Source organism: Gaeumannomyces tritici, assembly GCF_000145635.1.
Source record: "Gaeumannomyces tritici R3-111a-1 unplaced genomic scaffold supercont2.5, whole genome shotgun sequence".
Classification (NCBI taxonomy): Eukaryota; Fungi; Ascomycota; class Sordariomycetes; order Magnaporthales; family Magnaporthaceae; genus Gaeumannomyces; species Gaeumannomyces tritici.
Window position 1 is genome coordinate 1,170,529 of NW_008804549.1, and position 10,446 is coordinate 1,180,974.

General features: G+C 57.7%; 4 protein-coding genes across 4 annotated transcripts in view; 2 read left to right on the forward strand and 2 right to left on the reverse strand.

Moving 5' to 3' along the window:
• The first annotated feature begins 250 nt into the window (after positions 1-250).
• Positions 251-2,953, forward strand: GGTG_09387 (hypothetical protein). Its single transcript, XM_009227232.1, has one exon. It carries the CDS (start codon positions 319-321, stop codon positions 2,548-2,550), a length of 2,232 nt encoding a protein of 743 aa, XP_009225496.1. The 5' UTR covers positions 251-318; the 3' UTR covers positions 2,551-2,953.
• On the reverse strand, positions 2,943-3,860 carry GGTG_09388 (hypothetical protein; the record flags this gene model as incomplete). The annotated part of the gene is made up of 2 exons (XM_009227233.1): positions 2,943-3,641; positions 3,702-3,860. The coding sequence occupies 2 exons, from the start codon at positions 3,858-3,860 to the stop codon at positions 2,943-2,945; spliced, it is 858 nt and encodes a 285-aa protein (XP_009225497.1).
• A 261-nt stretch (positions 3,861-4,121) lies between these two features.
• GGTG_09389 (hypothetical protein) lies at positions 4,122-4,865 on the reverse strand. Its single transcript, XM_009227234.1, has 2 exons — positions 4,520-4,865; positions 4,122-4,441 (listed from the first exon to the last, which is right to left on the reverse strand). The coding sequence occupies exons 1-2, from the start codon at positions 4,535-4,537 to the stop codon at positions 4,262-4,264; spliced, it is 198 nt and encodes a 65-aa protein (XP_009225498.1). The 5' UTR covers positions 4,538-4,865; the 3' UTR covers positions 4,122-4,261.
• Positions 4,866-5,894: 1,029 nt separating this feature from the next.
• Positions 5,895-10,446, forward strand: part of GGTG_09390 (hypothetical protein) — a 6,036-nt gene continuing 1,484 nt past the window's right edge. Inside the window, exons 1-3 of the mRNA XM_009227235.1 lie at positions 5,895-6,812; positions 6,912-7,139; positions 7,210-10,433. Of these exons, the coding sequence (XP_009225499.1) occupies positions 6,095-6,812; positions 6,912-7,139; positions 7,210-10,433 (4,170 nt within the window). The 5' untranslated portion in view covers positions 5,895-6,094. The remainder of the gene's footprint in view (positions 6,813-6,911; positions 7,140-7,209; positions 10,434-10,446) is intronic.

Consider the following 10,446-nt stretch of genomic DNA (forward strand, 5'->3'; position numbering starts at 1 on the left):
AGATTGGGCGGGGGATTGGGAAGGCGGTCAACGAGCTCTTCGCACTCTTTCCCATCCATAGATTTAGCAGCACTGTCCGCTAGCTGTATCACCCGAAGACATCGCCGCTCTTTTAGGCATCAATCCGCAAAGACTTACGCTCTCATGTGCATTCTGGCATCTTGTCGCGTGCTAAAAGAATACTCATCCGGCCAAAAAGCGAATCTCCTGCTGCGCATCCAGCAGTGCCTGCAATAAACCCAACCGCAGAAGACATGACATCGACGGAGCTCACAGAGACTGCCGCTAAGTGGGCGGTCCTAATTGGGATCGACAAATATGCTCCAGAAGACGCGGCGGGGAAGAAAAAAGCGAATATCGGTGTCGGGACACGAGATCCAAGGCCCAATGGACCTCAACGGCTGTGTCAATGATGCTTTGGCGGTTAGAGAGTATCTGATGAACACCATGAAGATGGATCCCAAAAACATCAAACTGCTCCTCGCGCCTGCCAAGGCCGAAGCCCGCGAGTACAAGCATGAGCTGCCTGCCAGCTACGAAGAACCAACTTACGTTAACATAGTGAGGGCGCTGGCGAAAGTGCCGACTTACGCCAAGCGAAACGACCTTGTCTTCGTACACTACTCGGGCCACGGCGGGCGCGCAACAACCGTGTTTCCCGACCTCAAGCACAAAACAGGCGACGATATTGACCATTGTCTGGTGCCGACGGACATAAGGCGCAGTAATGGCCGCTATCTCCGCGACATAGAGCTCGGCGCCCTTCTGCAGGACATCGTGGCTGCCGGGGCGGTGTTGACGGTGGTGCTCGACTGTTGTTACTCGGGTGGCGCGATCCGCGGCGACGACGACAGCGGTGATGACGAGGACATGGCCAACGTCCGGGGCGAAGAGAGGATCTATAAGTCTGACGAGGTTGTAGACACGCAGCTAGCGCCGGCATCAACGGAGAGCATTACACGCTGGGGTTCCGTTCCCCTGTGGATGGAGGCGCCCAAAGGCTTTGTCTTGCTCGCCGCCTGCCTGGACTACCAGAAGGCCAAGGAGAAGAAACAGACGATTCAGGGAAGAAACGGCGCAGGCAAAAGTCAGAAGCTTTGGCACGGCCGTCTAACCTACGAGCTCCTGGATACGCTTCGCGCCTCCGCTCCAGGCCTTAGCTCGACCGCTATCTACGATCGCCTGCGGGCAAAAGTCCAAAACCGAGTCGCCGAACAAACTCCCTACCTCGTCGGCGACAGCGACCGCTTCTTTTTTGGCCCCGCCTACAGGGCCAGGGTCTATGCCGTTCCGGTGAAGTTTGTCGAAAAGGACAACAAGCAGCTAAATCTGGATGGCGGGCGCTTCCACGGCGTCCAGCTCGGCGCTGAATACTGGATTCTACCGCTGGACTTTGAACTTCACAAACATATCCGTGCCGAGGATGTACTGGCTCGCGTAAAAATCCTGGAAGTTCAATCGGGTGTTTCGACCGCGGAAATCCTTACCAGCCCAACACCCAAGTCTGGAATCGAAGAGGGCTGCCTAGCAGTACTGCTAAGCTTGCCGCTTACCGCGCAGGCGACCGTCTGCTTCGTTGCGGCGGACAATAACCAAAGGAGGTGGTTTGAGGATCTCTGGAACAAGCAAACCAAAAGCCGCAACCTACTCCAGCTCCTGAAACAGGACGACCTCGAAGCCGACCCCGTGTTCACCGTCACCGCCAAGAACGGCCGCTTCCAAGTCCGAGATCGGCAGGGAGCCCTTGCAGGCGCGATGGCGGACGTGTTGCGCCCGCTGCGCTGCCCAGACGCAGACGACGCCGAGCTGCTGCGCCCGCTGGCGCGGCGGCTGGAGCACATCGCACGCTACCACATGCTCCGCGGCCTCGAGAACAAAGGGTGGCAAGCGGGCGCGGCTGGCGACCTTGTCGATGTCCACATCGCCCCGTCGCCACCGGACCTCTCGCTCCCTCCCTCGCTCCGCGCGGCCGAGTCCATGGTGCCGGCACTGGACGGCGCGTACGAGGTGCCGGAGAAGCGCGTGTTTCGCATCACGCTGACAAATAGAGGCGACAAACCCATCGCCTGCACGATCCTGAACTTCACGCCCGAGCTCGGGATCGAGATCATCTACCCCATGGAGGAACGCGCCACCTATATGGTCATCCCTGGGTTTAAGAAAAGGTACCAGGATTTCCACGTCTCCATCCCTAAGGCCCTGCGGCAGACGGGGAGCGGAGAGGCAGAGACAGGGAATATAGCGACCGTTAATCCAGAGAGGAAGATCATGGACGACTTGTTCAAGGTGCTGGTGTCGAGACCCGAGCTGGACCCGGGGCCGATGCGGCTGACGAAACTACAAAAGGCGGAGGAAAAGGGCTACAACTACCGAGGCGAGGAGGATGACGAGAAGGACGCGTCTTCGTTGAACACGCTCGAGGAACTCCTGAGCGCGCTCATGCCGCTGATGCGCAACGGCCATGCTATCGAGAGCTCGAGGGGCATGGATGACGACCCCGTCGAGTGGCAGGTCAAGGATATATACATCCGAGCGCTGCGGTCGCGCTAGAAAAAAGCTACAATTGTTGGGGGGATCCGTCTGCTCTAAGTGCAACTTTTGGCTGCCCCAACTCAAAACTATACCTCCCAACTTCCCTCCCGTCGTTGCGCGATGGCCTTTGCCACACGTTATGACTAGAAGCTGCCCATCCTCGATCATTTGTGTACGTTATCCCATTTAATCCCAGGCATGTGAAAACCAGGGATCCGGTCTCCTCTCAAGCCCCTAAACCTCGCCATAAGCCTCGGTGCAGCCGCCTTCGTCCTCTTAGTCGTCTCCGGGAAGGCCCTCAATCTCGCTGTGGCCATCATAGGAAGAGCCGTTGAATCGTTCCTCGCTCTTTTGACTGTCCCCGTAAAGGCTTTTGACCTCAACCTTGCTGTGATCGGACGGGCCCTTGATTATATCCACGCTCTCCTCCTCGCCGTATCATGGTGGTGCACGACGAGGAAGTAGCTCGTTCTGGTGCTTTGATTAGGGCTTGAGCTACTCCTCGTACTTCTCGCCGGCCGGCATGGCCTGCTGCAGGCCCTCCTCCACTGGTCGCACCGGACGCGGCGATACGCGACGGCGTAGACGTTGATAGGGCCGCCGTCGAAGATCAGCTCGAAGCCGCACACGAGGTAGACTGCGAGGTCGCCGTCGTTGTTGTGGTGGTGGTGGTGGTGGTGGCCCTCCTCCATACCGTCGCCGCCGAGCCACGGGGAAGGGGACAGCTGGGCCTCGAGCCAGGCGCGCACCCCGAGGTCGGCGGCGCAGGCGGCCTCGAAGAAGCCGTCCGGGTCCTTGAGGCGGCTCAGGCCGCAGTAGCGCGCAGGGTCGTCGTCGGCCGCTGCCGTTGTCGACGATGCCCCTCCTCCTCCTCTGAACGACAACAGGCGGCGCAGGCTCGCCTCGAGCCGCGTGCTGCTGCTGCCGCCGTGTCGCGCGGACTCGAACCTCTTGTCCCAGTCTACGAGCTGCACCTCGCCCGCCGCGCTCTGCAAGATGTTCACTCGCTGCTCCCGCCGCTCGGGCGGGTCCTGCAGCCACTGCCGCTCCTGGTACTCGGGCATGTACCGGCGTACCGGGTCGTCGTACTCGGGGTCGCCGTGCGGGGGCTGGTACGGATGGTTCCGGTGGTGGTCGCAGCATTCGTCATCTTATGGCAGCTGGTCGACGGCGATGATGGCCTGGATGCGCTCGCCACCCGGATAGAGCGACGGGTTGTAGTAGCTCAAGCTTGGACGCTTCGGATCGCGAACGAGCTGGCCTAGCGCAAGGGAGGCCAGCGGGAGCGGGTGCTCATAGAGCATGCTAGTGGGTAGGTCGTTTGGCATGATGGCTGAAAAAGGTGTGTGCTATGTGCGGCGCGAATGGAATGCTGGGAGTTTAGACGGGAAAATTTGACGGCACAGAAGCGACTGCTAGTGCTAGTATGGAAAACTTTTCCGAGGCGGATTTTTTATTCGTTGTATGTTGTATTTGAGGAAAAGGTGACCTGAAGAAAAGGCTGACTGGAATGCTGGTGACTTTATTGGCGGAGCTCGCACCCCGCGTTCTGCATTTTTATAGACGCGGCTTTTCAGAGAAGCTCAGGCACCAAAATCTTTATTTTCCTGTCCACGTTGAGCGCAGATTTATCCGTGTTGAATCTATAGTTATTTTGACAAGAAACACGTCAACTACCAATACATGGGGAAACAAGCTATCCTGCCAACCATGGGACACATGAAACGCCCTAGTTCTTCTGCTCGGGGAACTTCCACGTCTTGTCGATGGTCGGGGCGCCCTTGCAGGCACCTTCCGTCGTCAGGCCCAGGTTGCACCTACGGTACAACGACCACTTGTCCAGGCTTGAGAACCACACTTTGCTACAGGCGGGGACCTGGTAGAACTCGGGGTCGTTGGTGAGGTTGCGCTGCCACGGGGGAGAGAATATTTGTCAGCAAACAAGTACGTAGTATGACAACCTCAAGGCCGAGACGGGGAAACTTACGCAGTTCGGCGTCTCCATAGAGTAGACGCAGCAGGCGTGGCCGTGCCGATCAGGCCCATGGTGCGGCGTGCCCTCCGTGCACTTGCAGCTTGCCTTTCATGTTTCGTTTGGGCGTATAAGACCCCTATCAACAGTGGTTCTGATTGTCCTAGCTGTTTTGATTGCTGTGCCAGCCTTGCCACTTCGCCATTTTAGCCATTCCCCTCTTGGCCCGGTAAGCTTGGGATTGCACGTAGAGTCGGGCAGCTTTATGCCCGACAGTGATTGGGGCGCAAAGGTAGGGCAACCACTCCGCCTCTCGTAGTTTGAGAGGTGGCGTGCTTGGTATGCCACATTTCGATGCACGTATTCTCCAGTCAGGACGAAGAACCAAGCTGGCGCCAATTGTATTTTGCAAAGCTCCTAGCCTGCTGCGATGGCTTCAGCCATTGTGTAACCGCACCCTTTTCTCGGCAGAAAACAGCAAGGGGCCCAATCCTAATATCACCCTGCTCCCCTCCCTGCTTTCTCTCCCGTTTCTTTTGCGCACCCCACCATCCCTCACATACACCCAGGGTCCCTTTCCCTGCTAACTTCGTCTTTTTTCCCAAGCCGTACTTTTTCTCCGTCCTTGGCTTTTCCCTGATTCTTTTTCAGGTTTTAATTTTTTATTTTTGTTATTACATAACTCCCACAACGAGAATTTCGCAGTGCTGGCCCATCTAAGTTAGTACTGGGAGATCAGTTGCACAAATTGGATTCCAAGGCGTCCAGAAACGAACGCCTTTGAACCCTGCGGCCTGGTGGCTGTCCTTGGCAAAATATCCTAGCGCGGCACCTCGAAACATCTCTTTTTATTCCCGATTCTTTTGTATTTGCACGACCATAGCATTGAGCCTAGACTTGGTCTAGAAGAGGAGTGGAGATGGGCTTTGGAGAGGAGATGGGCTTTGGAGAGGAGATGGGCTTTGGAGAGGAGATGGGCTTTGGAGAGGAGATGGGCTTTGGAGAGGAGATGGGCCATGGAGGCGAGCCATAGAGTGACAATGGAGATGTGGGATCCGAAGGCGCCTGGATTCCGCCCAGTTCCGCGCGCTTCCGCATGGCAGCCTAACTCGACCTGCCTTGTATGCACAGTTGAGTACGCTTATCCCGAGGGGTTCGAACTTAAGCTGGTAGACGACTCTGGGGCTGCGTCGTGTGACGGCGAAATCTTGCCAAGATTTCATCATTGCCAGTCATTGCCTGTGTGGCTGCCGCTGCATACAGCCCATCTCTGCAAAGCCTGACTGCAGCCCGAGTCGCCGGGTACCTGTTCCGGCATGGCCTAGAGCCTGGCCTCTCTGTGCTCCCTACGTGCGCTCCATGGAGCGTTTCCCCCTACACCATATTCTGGTTCTGGTTCACTGGTTAAGACCTCCCCCGTCTGGCCGAGCGAGGCAGCTTTCACAATCCGTCCGACCTAAGCGAGAAAAACAAAAACCCAACCACGACCAGTGGCAGTCACAATGAGAAAGAAAATTGACTACACAGTTTTCGCAAACTGAAGCCCAAGTCGAATTCAGCCGACCATTATCACCAAACGCCACCATTAAAATGGAAGTTCCAAACGCGCAGGATGGCAAGCTTAAAAGCTTGCTGGACAGCATGGATGAGGATGAGGTGTTGTTGATGGCGACGGCTTTCCACATCGACGAAAATCCCGGCGCGCAGACGATTAGAGACCAAATAAAACAAAGGCTGGACAGCATTGACGGGGGAGGCACCCTCCATCACGGTCCCGGTCTGCGAACGCTTCGTGGCGCGGAGAGAGCCGTCTTTGCCTTCATGGATGACAACACGCTGCGCAAGCTTGCGACCAGCGCTGATTGTAGCTCTGGGTCGCTCTTGACGGCACACGGAGCCTGGTGTGCTCTTCATGAGCGCACCGGGGCAGAATGCGACCTTGACAAGGCCATCCAAGCAGTCGAGCGCCTCTCGTCGAAGCCGGCAACAGGCGAGGGCCTGAGAGTCTTGCAGGTGAAGTGCAGTAGTTGGGCAGCGGTTTTGTTCCATCAGGAATCCAAAAGACGACCGCTGCTCGCACAAACCGGCGCCAGAGCGATGGAAAGCCAGGTCTACCTGGACCGCGCCAAGCATCTGATGCAGATGGCCATCCAAAGCACGCCCGATGACGGTGGCGATATCCTTGGTCGCCCCATACGGCGCCTCACAAGATTTGTGATGGTAGTTGAAGTTACCACACATTTAGCTCAGCTGCTCAGGCTTATATGCCTCGAGAAAGGGGTAGTTATCTCAATGAAGGGGAGCAACAGTAGGTCTCCCCAGCTCCCCTCGAAAACAAACAGAGATTGCCATTCAAATATTTGGTCTACTGCCGCTTAGAAGCTAAATGGAGCACACACAACAATAGTCACGTACTTACCCCCTTCGGGTGACATCCGACTCGATCGAATTCGGGCCTTTATCCAGCTGGGTGTCCATGGAATGCCTGGTGGCGAGAAGTATGCCAACTTTATGTTGGCTTGCGCCGACAAGATGTACCATCTGACCGGCCCAGGTTCTCCATGGATACCTCAGTTGCGAGCGTCAATCATGATCCGCCTGGAAGGTTTGATTGTTGTTGCCGAGGAAACCGGCGGTATGTGCGAAAATCCCAACCATGGCAGTGAGACCGAATTCTAATACAGATGCGCCGGTTCCGCTTATAGTGGTAGACGAAAACACGCCCGCATTCAACAGGGAACTAATAGCCGGCTTGGACGAGTCGAATGTGCTGAGGTTTCTCGCGCAATCATCCCTGCGGAACTTCATGAGACGGCAGCTCCCAACTGATACCAAAATAACGGAAGCTATTAAGGCGGCACAGGACGTAGTTTCAGCCACGTCTGTGCCGCTCTTTGTGGAGTTGAAGCCTTACGCGTTATTGTCTTTGGGACAGATGATAGATTACCTTTGCACAATCCTCCATGAACTAGAACGAGAAGACAGGATCGACTATGGCATCAAGTGCCTCGAGGAGGCCCTCCAAAACTTGGAGCTACCCGGCTTCCGGCGGTGGTGCCTCAGATCTCTTGGGTCGCTGCATCTTGCCAAGTACAAGGTGACAGGGAACATCTCCGATGTACGCGCATCTGTGGCCAAACTGGAGACCGCTTTGGGTTCAGCTTCCGATCGAGGTGTGGAGGCCGACCGAGAGCGGGCCAAATGCCTTCATGACCTGTCTGAATCTCTGGGTTATATGAGCGCAGAGTGCTGGCGAGGTGCACTGACATGGGAAGAGTCTTTGGAAATTATGCAGCGGCGTGTGGCCCTGGGAAAGAAGGGGATGGCACTTCTGCCCGCCGACGACCCGGAGCGCCTGCTGCACGCAGCGACTCTCGCCCACGCGTACGGAAACGTACTCCTCTACACTGGTGACCGGAACGCTCTAGACAAGGGTATCGAGATCTGCGACAGCCTGTCACACCTGGTAGAGGGAGCGAGCTCGCAAGCCAAGTCCAGACACTGGATGACTCACAGTACTCTTCTCATGCTGCGCTACCATCATACCGGGCTCGCGCAAGATCTTCCCATCGCAGCCATCGCTGCTTGGAAAGCATTCCGAGCTATCCCTCGAGATGATATCCTATATCCCACCGCGCTGGAGCGCCTGTGCGAAACACTGGTGTACGGGCCCCAAGCTACCGCTGACGGACGATATGCCCCGTGCCGACAGGATATGGACGAGCTGCTTGAGGCTGCCGAGGAGCTTGTTAATCGGGTCCCGGCCAAAACCCTCAAAAAAAGCCACTATCTAAACATACTGGTCCAGGCGCTGCTGGTCCGTACGGATTTTTTACCGCTTGATGAGCAGAAAGACCAGCTCGACCGCGCCCTTCACTTAGTCGAGGAAGCGACGGAACTTGCTGCACAGGATGGCCTCTACACTCTGAAGAACTTGGATAGCCTTCAAAGACTGCACATGAAGATGGCGGTGGTCCCCGGGTCCTCCCCTGCTGCACACATGGGGCACGCCCTGTCGGCGATGCAGGCTATATACCGACAGGGGTCCGGCACGCCTTCAGAGGCCCGGATACTAGATGTCATTGGCAACCTCAACTGGGCGAATTCCGTGATTCCTCGCAGCAAGGCCCACCCGGGCGCGGACATCGACATCCACCCGGACGTGGCCCACCTGGACGCGGCCATCGACGCCTGGGAGCGTTCCTCGCGATGTAGCAACCCGAGCAAGCCGGCAGTGAGAGTCGAAACGGCGCTGAAAGCGGCCAAGCTACTAGTGGGCTACAAGCACGACTATCCGCGCGCCGACACCCTGCTCCGAGCCAGCATCTCGCAGCTGCACCTTGTCAACCAGCGCTCTTTGCACCAAACCGATCATCAGCGCGGTGTACGTAAGCTGGTAGCTCTGGGCACCTTGGCCGCGGCCACGGCGCTCCAGCTCGGCGCCGACGCCGGCGAAGCTTTGGCTTTGCTGGAGGAGGGACGCGGCCACATCCTCGGGCTCCTGTTTGACGCCCGTTTAGACGTGAGCGCCCTCCGTGCCCACTCGGAACACGCCGCCGCGGCTGCCGACGAGTATGAACGCTTGCGCGAAGAGCTGGACATGTCGTTTCTGGGTGTTGGCAGTACTTCTGCCGAGTTCCCTGAGTTGTTTGGGAACGGCGGTGCCGCCACGGCACCCACCAGCTCTTTTTTCGAACCGACCCGGCGGGAGAAGCTCGCAGATGAGCTGAACGCTTCGATCAAAAGGATCCAAAGCATCGAAGGCTTTCAAGGGTTCATGCGGGCCCCGCTGGTTTCCGAATTAAAGCAGGCGGCCGCGAAGGGGGCTATCGTGGTCTTAAACGTATGCGCTTTCCGGTGCGACGCTTTTTTCGTTCGCCATAACTACGATGTCGCAACAGAGCCATTACCAGGCCTCGAACTGGCTGATATTATGCGGTGGAGCAACGCGATTAAAACCAAGTCGATCACAGAGGCCCAGATGTTCGAGCTGCTGGCATGGATTTGGGACCTGATAGCGGTGCCAATGCTTAGAAGGCTTGACGAGACTGGGTGGGAAAGGTCAGCCGAGGACAAGCCGGAGAGCATGCCACGCATATGGTGGATTCCTACAGGGCCGCTGGACTCGCTGCCGATCCATGCCGCGGGTCGCTACGAGCAAGGAGACCCTGCGTTTAATACATTATTAGCTCGCGTCCTGTCATCGTACACCCCATCCATCAAGGCACTTTTGTTCGCACAGCGCAACCGTCTGTGCGTCTCACCGCGATATGCCGACAGGAAGGGGAAGCAGGTCGCGAGCAGAGAAGACCAAGTCCAGGAAAGCCCGCCGCCGCCCAAAGCTCTCGTCATCTGCATGGAAAACACAGACGGTCAGTCCACGCTTGGTGCCGCCAAGAGGGAGGCTACGGAAGTGCGCGACTTGCTGCTCTCAACCACCATCGCCGCCAGCACCACCACCACAACTGCAGCCCCCAAAATTACCGTCCCTGAGATTCTCTTTGAGCCTAACAAGGCCGAGGTACTGGACGTGCTGGGCGACGCCAGTCTGCTGCATTTTGCCGGCCACGGTCGATCCAACCCGGCCCATCCGCTGCAAAGCGCGCTGCTGCTGCGCGACTGGGAGGAGGCGCCGTTAACGGTAACGGACCTAATGGATCGGTTCCGAAGGCGCCAGCACCCTCGCTTCCTGGCCTACCTGTCGGCCTGCTCGACCGGCAGCAACCGAGACCCGGACCTGGCCGACGAGAGCCTGCACCTGATGAGCGCCTGCCAGCTCGTCGGCTTCCAGCACGTCGTCGGCTCGCTTTGGGAGGTCTCGGACGGCCACTGCGTCGACATCGCCCGCGGCGTCTACGCCTCGCTCGCCCGCGGCGGGCTCGCGTCCCCGGATGACGGCGTCGTGGCGCGCGGCCTCCGCGACGCAGTGGTCGCCCTCCGCG

Coding starts and splice junctions, on each gene's coding strand:
- GGTG_09387 (XM_009227232.1), top strand. CDS start 319: ATGCTCCAGAAGACGCGGCGGGGAAGAAAAAAGCGAATATCGGTGTCG.